General features: G+C 41.0%; 1 protein-coding gene across 3 annotated transcripts in view; it reads left to right on the forward strand.

Annotated features, from left to right (window-relative positions):
• CPED1 (cadherin like and PC-esterase domain containing 1) overlaps window positions 1–15816 on the forward strand; it is a 300014-nt gene that overhangs the window by 28019 nt on the left and 256179 nt on the right. For all 3 annotated transcript variants that reach the window (XM_029233388.1, XM_029233389.1, XM_029233387.1), the window contains one exon: window positions 9860–10043. In XM_029233388.1, the coding sequence (XP_029089221.1) occupies window positions 9860–10043 (184 nt within the window). The remainder of the gene's footprint in view (window positions 1–9859; window positions 10044–15816) is intronic.

A 15816-nucleotide genomic window follows, 5' to 3' on the forward strand; every position in this document is an offset into this window, starting at 1 on the left:
TCTGGATCGATCCCTTGATCATTATGTAGTGTCCTTCTTTGTCTCTTCTAATAGTCTTTATTTTAAAGTCTATTTTGTCTGATATGAGAATTGCTACTCCAGCTTTCTTTTGGTTTCCATTTGCATGAAATATCATTTTCCATCCCCTTACTTTCAGTCTGTATGTGTCTGTAGGTCTGAACTGGGTCTCTTGTCGACACCAAATATATGGGTCTTGTTTTTGTATCCATTCAGCCAATCTGTGTCTTTTGGTGGGAGCATTTACTCCATTTACATTTAAGGTAATTATCAGTATTTATGTTCCTATTCCCATTTTCTTAATTGTTTTGGGTTCGTTATTGTAGGTCTTTTCCTTCTCTTGTGTTTCTTGCCTAGAGAAGTTCCTTTAGCAGTTGTTGTAAAGCTGGTTTTTTGATGCTGAACTCTCTCAGCTTTTGCTTGTCTGTAAAGGTTTTAAGTTCTCCATCAAATCTGAATGAGATCCTTGTTGGGTAGAGTAACCTTGGTTGCAGGTTTTTCTCCTTCATCACTTTAAATATGTCCTGCCAGTCCCTTCTGGCTTGCAGAGTTTCTGCTGAAAGATCAGCTTTTAACCTTATGGGGATTCCCTTGTGTGTTATTTGTTGTTTTTCCCTTGCTGCTTTTAATATGTTTTCATTGTATTTAATTTTTGACAGTTTGATTAATATGTGTCTTTGCGTATTTCTGCTTGGATTTATGCTGTATGGGACTCTCTGGACTTGATTAACTATTTCCTTTCCCATATTAGGGAAGTTTTCAACTATAATCTCTTCAAATATTTTCTCAGTCCCTTTCTTTTTCTCTTCTTCTTCTGGAATACCTATAATTCGAATGTTGGTGCGTTTAATGTTGTCCCAGACGTCTCTGAGACTGTCCTCAGTTCTTTTCATTCTTTTTTCTTTATTCTGCTCTGCAGTAGTTATTTCCACTACTTTATCTTCCAGGTCACTTATCCGTTCTTCTGCCTCAGTTATTCTGCTATTGATCCCATCTCGAGGATTTTTAATTTAATTTATTGTGCTGTTCATCGTTGCTTGTTTCATCTTTAGTTCTTCTAGGTCCTTGTTAAATGTTTCTTGCATTTTGTCTTCTATTTCCAAGATTTTGGATCATCTTTACTATCATTATTCTGAATTCTTTTTCAGGTAGACTGCCTATTTCCTCTTCATTTGTTAGGTCTGGTGGGTGTTTATCTTGCTCCTTCATCTGCTGTGTGTTTTTCTGTCTTCTCATTTTGCTTATCTTACTGTGTTTGGGGTCTCCTTTTTGCAGTCTGCAGGTTCGTAGTTCCCATTGTTTTTGGTGTCTGTCCCCAGTGGCTAAGGTTGTTTCAGTGGGTTGTGTAGGCTTCCTGGTGGAGGGGACTATTGCCTGTGTTGTGGTGGATGAGGCTGGATCTTGTCTTTCTGGTGTGCAGGACTGCATCCGGTGGTGTGTTTGGGGGTGTCTGTGACCTTTTTTATGATTTTAGGCAGCCTCTCTGCTAATGGGTGGGGTTGTGTTCCTGTCTTGCTAGTTGTTTTGGCATAGGGTGTCCAGCACTGTAGCTTGCTGGTCGTTGAGTGAAGCTGGGTGCTGGTGTTGAGATGGAGATCTCTGGAAGATTTTTGCCATTTGTTATTATGTGGAGCTGGGAGGTCTCTTGTGGAACAGTGTCCTGAAGTTGGCTCTCTCACCTCAGAGGCACAGCACTGACTCCTGGCTGAAGCACCACGAGCCTTTCATCCACACGGCTCAGAATAAAAGGGAGAAAAAGTTAGAAAGAAAGAATTAGTAGAGGAAGAAAGAAAGAAAGAAAGGAGGGAGGGAGGGAGCAGGGAAGGAAGGAAAAAAAGAAAGAAAGAAGATAAAGTAAAATAAAATAAGATAAAATATAATAAAGTTATTAAAATAAAACAATAATTATTAAGGAAAAAAAGAAAAAAAATTAAAAAAAAAGGACGGATAGAACCCTAGGACAAATGGTGGAAGCAAAGCTATACAGACAAAATCTCACACAGAAGCATACACGTACACACTCACAAAAAGAGGACAAAATCATAAATCTTGCTCTCAAAGTCCACCTCCTCAATTTGGGATGATACGTTGTCTATTCAGGTATTCCACAGATGCAGGGTACATCAAGTTGATTGTGTAGCTTTAATCCGCTGCTTCTGAGGCTGCTGGGAGGTGTTTCCCTTTCTCTTCTTTGTTCTCACAGCTCCCAGGGGCTCAGCTTTGGATTTGGCCCAGCCTCTTCGTGTAGGTCGCCGGAGGGCGCATCTGTTCTTCGCTCAGACAGGACAGGGTTAAAGGAGCCGCTGATTCGGGGGCTCTGGCTCACTCAGGCCGGGGGGGAGGGAGGGGCACGTAGTGCGGGGCGTGTCTGCGGCGGCAGAAGCCGACGTGACGCTGCACCAGCCTGAGGCGCACCGTCGTTCTCCCGGGGAAGTTGTCCGCGGATCCCGGATCCCGGGACCCTGGCAGTGGCGGGCTGCACAGGCTCCCCGGAAGGGGGTTGTGGATAGTGACCTGTGCTCGCACACAGGTTTCTTGGTGGCGGCAGCAGCAGCCTTAGCGTCTCATGCCCGTCTCTGGGGTCCGCGCTTTTAGCCGCGGCTCGCGCCCGTCTCTGGAGCTCCTTTAAGCAGCGCTCTTAATCCCCTCTCCTCGCGCACCAGGAAACAAAGAGGGAAGAAAAAGTCTCTTGCCTCTTCGGCAGGTCCAGACTTTTCCCCGGACTCCCTTCCGTTCAGCCGTGGCGCACTAACCCCCTGCAGGCTGTGTTCACGCCGCCAGTCCTCTCCCGGTGCTCCGACCGAAGCCCGAGCCTCAACTCCCAGACCCGCCCGCCCTGGCAGGTGAGCAGACAAGCCTCTCAGGCTGGTGAGTGCCGGTCAGCCCTGATCCTCTTTGCGGGAATCTCTCCGCTTTGCCCTCCGCACCCGTTGCTGTGCTCTCCTCCACGGTTCCGAAGCTTTCCCTCTCCGCCACCCGCAGTCTCCGCCCGCGAAGGGGCTTCCTAGTGTGTTGGAAACCTTTCCTCCTTCACAGCTCCCTCCCACTGGTGCAGGTCCCGTCCCATGGAGGGAAGGGGAGTCTGGAGTCTGGAGAATAAGCAGAGTGATTGACCATCGATAAGAAGTGGACAGGTTTCTTCTCTGGAAATCAGAAGAAAAGAGGAAATGCTGGTTGTGCTGATAGGCTATAGGTTTGCCAAAACAGACGTAGTGTAACTCAGTGTGTCTCCTTCTAAGATGGCTACTTTCCTCTGTCAGGAGGAGGCTGTTAATCTGTAGAAATAAGGAGGTAGCTGGAGAGTGGGAAAGTTTGTCACTTTGGAGAATGTGAGAGAGAATTGACCCAGGAAGCATAGTTGGATGGTCTGGGGAGCGTGAGGACTGCATTGGCTTTGCCAACCAGGATCTGTCCAACTGAGCCCTTTTCTTCAGCAGATCTCAGCACCCCAGCCCAGGGGCAGGTCAGGCGGGTTGCAGAGATCTTCCTCGGCGCTCTCAGATCAGAGTTTTCACAGCACCCTCTTCCTCCCGGTTTACCTGGCATGTCATCATTTATTATAACTAGATGTTTATGTCTGCTTTCCTTGATGGGCTGTCACTTCTGTGAGGGCAGAGACTTGCCTGTCTTATTTAATGCTGTGTCTCCAGCTCGTCCATGCTTGAGGTTTTGCCATATGACTGTGATGCACGTACAGTGGAGCAAGGGAATTTAATGTACCGGGTAGGGAGTATTGGATCCTGGAATCTGAGATGCAGAGAAGGAAGGTGAAAGGAGGCTAGCAGAAAGTTGGCATTAGGGGGAAAGACCAGTGGTTGAAGAACTGATATATTAGGAATAAATGAGAAGATCTGGAAATAAATGAATGTGATCAGAGAATGGAGTATCGCATTTTATAATTTCAGAGATGGGACTGTTTGGGAGACCACAAAGATCAAGCAAGATTTGGCCATTGGAGTGGGTGGTTGAAGTGAAGTGGAGGAGAGAGTCATTAGGGATGGAGAGGCCATGGATATCTTATGACTTGAGATGCGGATGTCGAAGCCTCCACGGAGACTTTCTAGTGGATTTTTTTACCTGACAGTGAGTAAAATAATGAAAGGGCATGCATATATTTGCAAGTAATGAACTCATAGTTTGCATTTAGCGTTTATTCATTTGCTCATTCATCCTCCCATTCACTCTTATTTAGAACCTGGCAGTAGGCTGTGTGTACAACAATGACCAAAGCAGACAAGTCTAGGCCCTCATGAAACATACAGACTTGTAGGAAGGGCAGACAGTATACAAGCAATCTGTAACTATAAATTGTGAAGAGTGTCAAAGGGAAAATTAGATTGAGGAATAGGTGAAGATGAGGTTTGGCAATAGCTATTTCTTCAAAGCTACATTGTGGATGCTCTTTAATATTGAAACTTTATTGCTTTTGTTTAGAACTTACATAGAGCCACAGATGGGTAAATTTGCCTTACATTGGATGTTGGGTGTGGGGATAGCCCCAAAGTACAGTTTGGGGGTACATTCAGAGGGTGCTCAGTTGTCATGGAGTAGTTCTGAGAAATGTGTGATCGTTCCATGATGGGCTCAAGGTTCAGCTGAGTCAGCTGTGAGATGGAGGCCGCGGGTCATTATATGTTCATTTAAGTAGGGAACATTCTCTGAGGCTCTGTTTGCATATCCAGGGAACCTGCAGTTCCTAAACTGTCCTACAATTATAAATAGTGTTTAAGTAGAAAATGTATAGGATATGCATCCTGGAAAACTCCATCCATTTTATTCCTTGAATTCTCTAAAATAAGTGTACATCTTGCCAACGGAAAAAAATTCTCTATTCTCGTAGTGGAAAAATTAAAACGTAATTCACTGTGATAGACTCTATAATATTTCTAAAATGCCAAAAATCTAGACAGCATGGCAACTTGACTTTTAGTTGTATATGACACACATACGAGGTCTACTATGTGATTTGTATTTGAGCATCAGAAAGTGTCATAAATACGTGGCTACTTTAATAAATCCAGAAAAAATCTTTCTGTCGTATGGAAAAAAAACAAGTTTTATTTCTCATCTCTAATATATTTTCAAGAGCTGTATTTCTTGCTTTTGTGGTAAGTCTTGGTAAAGACTTGTTAATAGTAACTGAGAAATATAGTGCCTTTATAATATAGCTCTTTATTGGATTTTTTTTTACTGTAAATTCATTACTTTGCTCAAGTATTTGACTCTATTTTTGTCATTCTTGCCACTATTCTACTGAAACAAATTGCTTTATTTTTATTTTTTTTAACATCTTTATTGGAGTATAATTGCTCTACAATGTTGTGTTAGTTTCTGCTTTATAACAAAGTGAATCAGCCATACATATACATATATCCACATATCTCTTCCCTCTTGTGTCTCCCTCCCACCCTCCCTATCCCACCCCTCTAGGTGGTCACAGAGCACTGAGCTTATCTCCCTGTGCTATGTGGCTGCTTCCCGCTAGCTATCAATTTTACATTTGAAACAAATTTCTTAATACAAATTTTCACCACTTTCTATCTCAATCTTCCATGGTAGTATTTATAAAAAAGACTTTTACATATTGCAAAAAAAGATGTTTGTATTCATTCATTCAAAGAATATTTATTATGTGCCCATATGTGCCAAGGACTAAGGCTGGGGAAACAAAAGTGAACAAAACAGACAAAAGTATATGCTTTCATTTACCTTCTTTTATGGTGTGGGGAAACAGACAATAAACATAATAAAGAAATCATATTTTTGCCTTAAAAGATGATAAACCAGACAGAGAAAAATATGTATCAGGGTATATAGAAGCATATAGTTTACTGTAGAAAGGCTTTTTATGATAGAGACCAAACTATATTAATTGAAAAACTTACAGAATTCCTAATATAAAAGCAGTTACAATATGATATAGATTTTTATTCAATTTTACTTGTATATATTTGACATCGTTTATTGGTGGGATGCTGTGTTGGACACTTTCAAATAGAAAACTGATTTAATTTCACCGTACAATCTCATGAAGTAGGATTCGCTACTTCAACTATACGTCTGAGAAAACTCTGATGTGGGGAGATTACATCACTCTCCCCATTGGATGAAGCACACGAGTGGCAGAGCCAGAATCCAAATCTAGATTTTTGATTCCTTACATGGCTGCATCTAACCCTCCAACTAGTTTATTACGACACTCTATCTAAGGCGGCATAGAGGCTTCAGATTTTGAAGTCCTTCCAATAAAAATAATGTGTTTGGTTATAAAGCAACTTTCGTGTAGTCCAGCAAAGTGATTTCTGAGGGGCTATTCTGCAGATCTCTCAGGAAGAAGGGAGAGAAGGGAAGTGACTCGGGTTTCAGAGTGTCAACATCCAGTAACACACATTCTTTTCTAAATTCTCCGCAGCAGACCCGCAAGTCTTAAGTTCAGTTGTTGTAGTGATAGCCAGGTTAAATGTATTCTTCCACTAAAAATATACCCTCAAACTTGTAGGAGTCATCAGGAGCTCTCCTTTCCAAAAGTGCTGCTCCGGGCATTTGATAATCCCGCATTTGCTGGTGCGGTTGACATAACTGTATTTCACATCCGCAGTGCATGCCCCTGTTGTTGCACCAGGTAAAACCGTTCTTGCCCCTTGGTATTGGGCCATTCTGCTGATACAGGGTGTTATAAATATTATGACAGGGGCAGTTTGTATAATACAACATAATTTGGCAGGATAAGACAACATAATTTGACAGACAAACTCATTTCCTATTTATTCTCTGTAGTCTGAGACATGAGTTAAAATTCCAGTGTGTTATAAAGGTTGTGATAAAATATGGCCAGTAATTAACACTTTATTTAAAATATGCTCTCTGGGCTTCCCTGGTGGCACAGTGGTTGAGAGTCCGCCTGCCGACGCAGGGGACACGGGTTCGTGCCCCGAGCCGGGAAGATCCCACATGCCGCGGAGCGGCTGGGCCCGTGAGCCATGGCCGTTGAGCCTGCGCGTCCAGAGCCTGTGCTGGGGAGAGGCCACAACAGTGAGAGGCCTGCGTACCGCAAAAAAAATAAATAAATAAAAATAAAATAAAATAAAATATGCTCTTTATAAGATAGGCTGGTAAGAACTATGCTGCTCTTACTTAAACTGATCATGGTTTGGGGGATGGGGGTGGGAAAGAGGGATTATATCTTTCAAAATAATAAGAACTTAAAGTTTGAAAATACACTGTCCTCATGTGAAATCACCGCTGTACCCGAGCCAGCTGTAATCGAGAGGGGCATCCTGTGATTGTGAAAGAAAATAATGTGAGAAGGGAAATCTGGACACTGTGTTTCGCTTGAGTGACCCTGATATATTTGGAAGCATCCGTCTTCCCCTTTCACCTAGATGCATGTTTGTTTATTTTGGCCTCCTATGGGCTACTGTCTCCCTCTAATTCCTGAGTCCAAAGGCTCAACCAGTAGTTGGTTTCAAATACTCCTTCTTAATTGTTTATCACTACGAACAATTACAACATTTGCTGGGGAGTTATGTCCCAGTTTGCAATTAAATTCTTGAGTTTAAATAGTTTCATTATCAATAAAATGCAATGTCCTTTAACAAGGGAAAATATCTGGTCATGTTTTCCCAAAGTACCATGCACAGAAGGTGTGATAGCTGGTGTTCTCTTTCTTTCCTTTGTATTCATCACACACGTATTAAGAGTCTATGTTAGCATGTGTCAGGCAAAGCTCAGATACAGAAACAGTGTTCCTGACTCTCTGCTCTTTTTGACATATGATTATTTTAAAAACACATATATAGGACTTCCTTTATGCCAGGCACAGTTCTAAGCACTTTACAAATATTAAGTCCTTAATCCTCACAGCAGCCTTAGGAAGAAGGTACTGTCCAAGGTCACATGATTAGTGCCGGTGGAACCAGGGGATTCGAAGCCAGCAGCCTGGCTGCAGAGTTTGTGTCCTTCTGCACTACACCATGCTTTGTCTCTGAATTTTCAGATAGTCATCATTTGTATGCAATGAAAATAGGATATGGTTCCTGCCCTCAAAGGGTTTACAAGCTAAAGCTGTTTCTTCTTTCCATATGTATATTCAAAGATCAGATCTTGATAGAGCATTACGGTCCATTCATTTACTAGATATCTTCATTTATTAAGCATGTACGATGTGTACTAGAGACACAGGGACAATGCAGGCTGCCCATTAAGGAACTCACATCAGGGAGAGACACAATTTCATAAATGCTGATGGAAGGATGTATTTCAATGAAAAATTTCCAAAGAGGTACTGTTTGATTTGGAGTTTGCTAAACAGAAGAATGGAGAGGAAGGAATTGTTGGTTGAAGGCACAGTGGAGTCTGTATGAAGGAGCAGAATGGGATCACGAATGGAAATGACTAAGAGTACAACATGACCAGAGAAGGAAGATGGGGTCTAAGTTCAAATGACCTACATTCCTTGATAAAGATGTGGAATTGTTTCGGTCAGTAATGGGAAATAATGAAGAAATTTAAGGAGTGAAAAGACAGGGTACAAAATGTGTCTTAGATCACTGAAATGGACAGTTTGATTCAGAGCTGCCACTAAAAGTAATGTGGCTTCCCAATTTCATTTTTTACCTCTTCCCCCTCATCGGCCTCCTCCAACCCCTTTGTCTCCTCTTCTTTGGCCTCTCCCATTTTTTTTTTTCCTCTAACCCCCATCCACTTTCATCACTCCTTCCAGTGGTAAAAAATGTCTACTTTATCAAGGTTTAGTCACAGATTTTCAGGAAAACACATAGTATCCGCCATTAAACCGTATAATGAATTTCAATGTCAGTATTCTTTCTACTTGCCAATTCAAAACTTCCCTCTTTTTTTTTTTTAATAAATTTATTTATTTATTTTTGGCTGCGTTGGGTCTTTGTCGCTGCACGCGGGCCTTCTCTAGTTGCAGCGAGTGAGGGCCACTCTTCGTCGTGGTGCGCGTGCTTCTCATTGCGGTGGCTTCTCTTGTTGTGGAGCACGGGCTCTAGGCGCGTGGGCTTAGTAGTTGTGGCTTGTGGGCTTAGTTGCTCCGCGGCATGTGTGATCTTCCCGGACCAGGGCTCGAACCCGTGTCCCCTGTATTGGCAGGCAGATTCTTAAACACTGTGCCACCAGGGAAGTCCCAAAACTTCCCTCTTGTTAACGGTATTTCAAACATCAGCGTGAGAAAGAAGAATATTTCTTTGGAGGAGCAATAAACCACTGAAGGAAGAACCTAAAATTATGATACTTAAGTGATACCCTCCCCTTCTCACATGAAGTTCCATCCTGCCTCATTGAGATGCATTCAAATTTTGCTGCGTCCTGATGGAGAGAAGCAGCAGCATTGTGCGTCTCCAGAGAGCTCTGGGATTGCTTCTCAGCTGTACTCCCCTGTCCTTCCGGTGCAAAATCCATCCTCCCTGAGTCTATTTCCTCTAATGTGTTTACCTAAAAGAACTGTTAAAAGATAAGGCAGTTGGAACTACTACAGAAAAGCACAATGCAGATGAAAAGCTTTGCTATTAATTTCTATTTTTCAGCCAGAGTTGAGCTCAGTATTTCCATGCCACGGTATTCCTCCAGGAACTCTGTATTTTAATGGCCTGAAATTTTCATCCTTCTGGAATAATGAGAAAAATACAGTTCACCTTTAGTTCTCGCAGATGAGGTTGGCTTTGTCCTGGTCAGCCTTTCAGAGGATCTGTCATTCCTTTACAGAGAAAAACTTAAAAGACAACTTTCTGAACGGCCCCCGATTTGCATTAACGATCTCCTTCAAGGGAAACGTGCTCCTTTTTCTCCTTGAATTTTTATGCCTTCTTTCTTTCTGTAGATCGAAGAGTCAATTGAGATCCACTTCGGCAGCCATGGCAGAAAGGCCGTTCTCTACAGGCCTCCTTCCTCCAGCAAAAGGGAGCTTCAGCTCCACCAGCGCATTCTCACTCGGCATCACTATGCGGTTGTCATCACTGAAGAAAGGTTCAGTGCCGACCCTGGGCTGGGGCTACTAGATAAAGGTCAGAGTCAGAATTAATTACCAAAGTTGCTTGTCTTCTAATTTAAATACTTCCTGAAATGTGCTACTCTCTTCCTCTAAAAAAATTCACAAAAACCAAGTTTTACCCATGATCAACTTGCTTGCATCATAGGAAACTTGGCGCCTTTTCTGCTTCCTCTCCATTTTCTTTTAGCTACATTTCTTTATTCCTGAAATTATTTTGTTTATATTTTTATAGCATTTTGGAGCTGCATAGTTCATCTTTAAATGCTACATAAAACATGTTTATGTTTATGAGTACAAATACATGTTCTGCCCAGCACCAAACTGCTCAATATTTTAAGAAAATTGCCACTTCATCTGACTGCAAGTAGAATGTGCTGGAAATTGTTTCGAGAAGCCAGCTTAAATGTGATTCACAGATTGGTTCTAAATGCAAAAGAAGTATAGATATTTATCTCACACGCCATTACTAGTCAAGCACTTTTTATTTCTGTCATTTGAAGTGAAAAATAGGAGACAAGTTTTTAAACAAGTTATTTGAAGAAAAAGTTGAGTAGGTGATGAGGGTCAAAAAGGGCAATAACAGTAACAGCTGACATTTCTTGAGTAACTAACCATGTGACATGTTGTATCCTGTATTCATGGCCTCATTTAATCCTCACTGAAGGCCCCTGAGTGCCCTAAGATTAAGAAATATTCATTCCTTCCCCAATTCCAGAAGAGGAAACAGGCTTGGAGAGGTGCAGTGACTCACCTTGTATCTTAAACCTGGGGTGATGGAAAGGCAGGATTTGAACTCCTGTGTTCCAGCTCTCACTTCTGTGCTCGCCCTCTTCACCTCCGTGTTGCCCACTCCCTCTTTTGGCCCCTTATCCTGCACTAACCTATCATTATTAGAGCTACCAGGATGTATAGCACTCGTTCTCCATGAGCCAATCAGATTTTTCTCTTTACGACAACACAGTGTATCCGTTTTCCTTTTTATCAAAAGGGAGGGGAGGAAAAGCAATTTGAATCCACTGCTGATCTCTGTGATGGTTTCCTTTGGGAGAAAAAGTCAGATCCCGGTGCCACAATAATTTTCTTTGTCATTTCACTTTCAGCCATCTTGACTTCCCGGTAGCACTTGCTCTTCAGTTAGGTTCCCCCTTGCTCTTTAAAGTGCTGGTTTATGCTGGTCAGTGGAAGAGGCTGGGGGACATTTAGCCATGATTACTCTTCACGACCTTTTACCATGTTGGCGGTAAAGTTATAAGCTGCTTAGCTAACAAAGCTCCCAGGGAAGAAAGCCCCAAGAGATCCACTTTGATGAAAAGAAAGTTCTTAAAAATGTGCAGAGGTCATTAGCACAGGTCTTCAGGAATGCCATTTGCTGGTCCCCGCCCCCAGGAGAAGTATGGAAATCTAGAGCTTTTGGAAACACATAAGAAAAACAAAAGGGAAGTTGAATGCTCTGGAATATCAAAGCAGCTGGAAACCAAGTTTACAAACCTCGCTGGGGTTGGTTCTATTAAGAAGGACCAATCTAAAGTTCTGGAACATCCATAAATGATATTGTCAGAAAACCACTGATCAGAATAGCTGTTGTTGGTATTAAGGAAAGATGTAAAACATTTAGTCTTCCTCTCATCCCGTAAATTATTTTAGCCCATCGCTGAACCAGGTGCTTGACTGTATAACCACCGCCTTTGTGCCACATGAGCTGTGCTCCTGGAATCCTGCAGAGCATCGGCCCTGATAACACAACACTATTGTCTGAAATTCCCATGTTCTTCTGTCTCCTTCGTGCTGCTACTGACTGTGTATAGGCACAACTTGGATTATCTGTGCATTTCAACTTCAATTCCAGTTTTCAGTTTTCTCCAGTTGCAAAACAAGGAATATGGCTCTTCTCTCCCTTGATGTCCTTGAGTCAGTTTTACAAGAAAAAGGAGGATGACTTTGCAGCTTCCAAATACCAAGAAAGTGCAAAGAGAGCCTGAAGGCAATAGAATCTGGCAGCAAAGGGAGCTGCTGGGCCCATAGCGCGAGATAACTAGATGGTGTCACCAGAATTTATCAGTGTAAATACTGATTTGGCTCCCTTTCCCCACATTTCCTCAGCTTTGAAAATATCCATGCCTCTTTCTGGGTATTCTTTTACTTTGTATAGTAAGATATTTTTCCTGGATCAGCCTCAAGAAAGGGTAGCAATTTCACAAGTATGGGAAATTGGTTTTTGGTTCTTCATTTGATTTTGTAGTTTTCACTGTGAGAGCATGTGCATTGAATACCTGAGATAAAAAAAGTTCTATGACCGCCATCTAACATGTCCCTGATTATCTAACCTACAGAAAAAAAAGCCACTTTTTTATTGCAGCTTATTTTCCATGGCCACACATTTAATCTACAAATTATGTTTGAACTGAAGCCCTTACTGTCAAAAATATTTTCTAGAGATTTGATTCTTGTAAAAATTTTGTTTCTTTAGTTCCACATAGCCACCCCATGCTTATTTTACTATGTGTACAGCAGCAGCGAGTGGGATGCTATATTGGTACACTTAAACTTCATCTCTCCATGTTGAGCAGCTTGGGGAAAGTGGAAGCAATTCAGAATGATCTGGAGACCTACCCCACCTCTCTTTCTTTTCACCATTGCTGTTTGCTAACCTGAAGTTTGAAAATATTACATGAAAAACAAAATAGGCACTCCCACAAAGTACTCAGGTGCAGATTTGACACATTTATAAAATACATTTTTAGTCCTAGGAAAATAAATATAAAAGGCGTTTTCCCTAATCTACTCACTTATTCCACCTGCTTTCCAATCCTCTTTTGACTTGACCCCCACCATTTCTTCTGATCTCTTTTTTGTGCCATCCTTTGAAGCACAGGTGGCCTTTTTCCGGCATGGGGCCACTTTTTTTTTTTTTTTTTTTTTACCATTTAAGGCCAGAAATGGATAAAAATTAGAAAAAATTAAAGGGTGCTAGTTCAGGCAGGCAACGTCCTACGATTAAGTATAATCTGTCCTTGCAGAGTCACATTTGGGCTTCATATTGTATTTAATTTTCCCACTAATTTAGTAAACATTTATTGAAAGGAAAAGTAACCAGTCTTGGGTTGTAAATTCAAATATGGGCATTATGTTTTTCCCCAGTTAATTCCATTCTATGATATAACAGAAATTGGTGGTTCTAACCGGAACGACTCTAAGGCTGTGTATACTTGACCTTAAGCAAGTTCAGTTCTCTGAGTCCTAGCTCTCTTATCTGCTAAACGCAGTAATGAATTTTTACTTCACAAGAGTGTGTAGTGAGAATTTAATCACTTTGTCCACACGCATCAGAGTTCTGGGAAGAAACAAAGTAAAGCCCCATCGATATTTTTCTCATTCAGTAGTCTGGTAGTGGGACCCAGAAATTTATATGTTAAAAACAGACACAGGTAATTCTGACATGTAACCTAGTTTGGGGAGCATTGTCCTAAGGGATATACTCTTGGTTCAAAGAATAGCAATGTTTAAAGTTAATTTTGGGAATAAAACGATATAAAAGTCTGCTTGCTACAATGCCATTGAACTACTTAAAATTTATTGGTATAGTTATGTACCAGCATTTTGACTTTAAGCTGATTTTGAGAACAGTAAGAGGACAATTGTCTTTACAGATTTATGCCTACAAAACTTAGCAGAATGTAAAACATATACATTTATGGTCCTTCAATACCCTTCTTTGGAAAAATATATCTTACGTCCCTGCATTTGTAAGAACGTGTAATTCTCTAAAGGAAAAGATTGGAAGGACCAACCAATTCTTCCCTTTCCTAGTATCTAGATAGTATTTAGTAAATCAGTGCTTTAGTAAGTGGAACAGTATAGTGGCCTAAAAGAGTAGGTGTTTTCCAAAAAAGTTCTTAACCTATTCCCATGGCAACATCCAAGAAGGGTGTGACTCAGGAGACTCTGATTCAACGGACTTTATCATTAGATCAGAATTATTTATGTATACTTGAAGAGTAGAGCATATTTAGCAATTTTCTGTCCACTCCTGAGTACATCCTGCACTGTTACATTAAGTGTATTATATAGTCAACGTGAAAAACAAATGTCAACTGCTATCAAAGCTACAGAATTGGAGTCACTCTTACGGTTTCAAATTGCTCTTGTTTTTGTAACTTGGGGGTTTTACATGGAATGGTTTTTGAAGAAGTACAGAAAGTGAAAGACCATAGAAATTTTCTTGCCAGGGGTTGGCAAACCATGGCCCACTGGCCAAGTCTGGCCCAACGCCTGTTTCTGTAAACAAAGTTTGATTGGAACACAGCCACGCATTTGTTTTTATACTGTCTTTGGCCTTTTTTCTACAACAGCAGAGTTGAGTAGTTGCAACAGAGACTGTATGGCTCTTAAGGCCTAAAATATTTATTATTGGGCCCTTTACAGAAAACATTTGCTGACCCATGGATCTAGACTAATTCTATGTCATCTGATTTCAGACCAAGCTGATGGTTAAACTCTAGGACTGAGGTAGGTTAGGTTTTAACTTACATCAAACCTCATTCAAAAAGGATTTGATGGTTTATAGTCAAACATATAATAATAAGATTACTAAAATGGAAATATAAAATTAGGGCTCAAACTGGATATTCCTCTTAGCTACCATAATTTCGGCTTAATTTTGGCTTGAGCTGCCAAGTACCCAGAGCAACAAGGGAAAGAATAGAGGTTTCGCTCTCAGGAAGGAGGGAGTTCTATAATTCCTTCCGCTGATCTTCGACATGCCCAAGTAGTACATTTAAAACAACTTTTTCAAAAGGATTATTAAGTTGATGACATTATGTAACGGGTCAAGGGTCAGAGCAACATTTGTATTGCAGACGAAGTGGATGTCATCTTGGTTCACAAAGCAACCTTCCAATGCGAGCTGAGAGTGTAACATGATAGCATGGTATAGTGAAAGCATTTCTAGGAAGGGCAAGGGTTAATACTGTGATAAATAGTATTTATCGATATTTGTATTGATACTACATTTGATATATTGTGTTTGGAGATCGTGTTTTAAATAATATTGCTACAGCTTTCCCCCCACTAAGAAGGACACTGTCATTTACCCAACTGTGTTCTTGGGATGCACTATTAAAAGATATAGTTAACAGAGCGAGAGATACAGATCACTACTTAATGTTGTGGAAAATATATTAAAGAAGAAAAAGCCTATTTCCTTCCTTGTTTATAATTTTATAGTTTCTCTCCTCCCATAGTTTTGTTTGCATTCACCTGCACTCTTAAAAATGTCCAACACATCCATGTATCATTTGAAATCTAGTCTAATTTTGAAGGTTTATTTATAATGGCTACTTGCCAGAAGCTGTTTCTGCAGTTTATATGGAAAAGAAACATCTCTTATAGACCAACCTTAACTTTTGTAATGGAAAATGTATTACAAAATATATATGTATTCAAAAAGAAGCCATAAGGAAGTTGAGATTTAAATTAAGTAAGAAGAGCTTAACCGCGATAATTGCTTCCTTGGGGAGCTAGTAGACTGTGGTAATTAAAGGGAATAAGCTGTGGAGTTAAGACTGAACCTGGGTTGGACTCCCTAGTGTTACCTTTAATGGTTACACTACCCTGGGCAAGTTAGCCTCTCAAAGCCCTAGTTTTCTCTTCTGTAGTGGATTGTTTTGAGATGGTTCTGAGAATGCCACGTGGTAGGCACTCTAAATATGGGAGGTAATATTGCTACTGCTGTCAGGAACTAGATACAGAAAGGAGATTGTGAATATTCCTTTGTGGAGAGGTACGTT

The sequence above is a fragment of the Monodon monoceros genome, unplaced genomic scaffold (genome assembly GCF_005190385.1).
Source record: "Monodon monoceros isolate NGI ecotype Baffin Bay Population unplaced genomic scaffold, NGI_Narwhal_1 Super_Scaffold_2, whole genome shotgun sequence".
Taxonomy (NCBI): Eukaryota; Metazoa; Chordata; class Mammalia; order Artiodactyla; family Monodontidae; genus Monodon; species Monodon monoceros.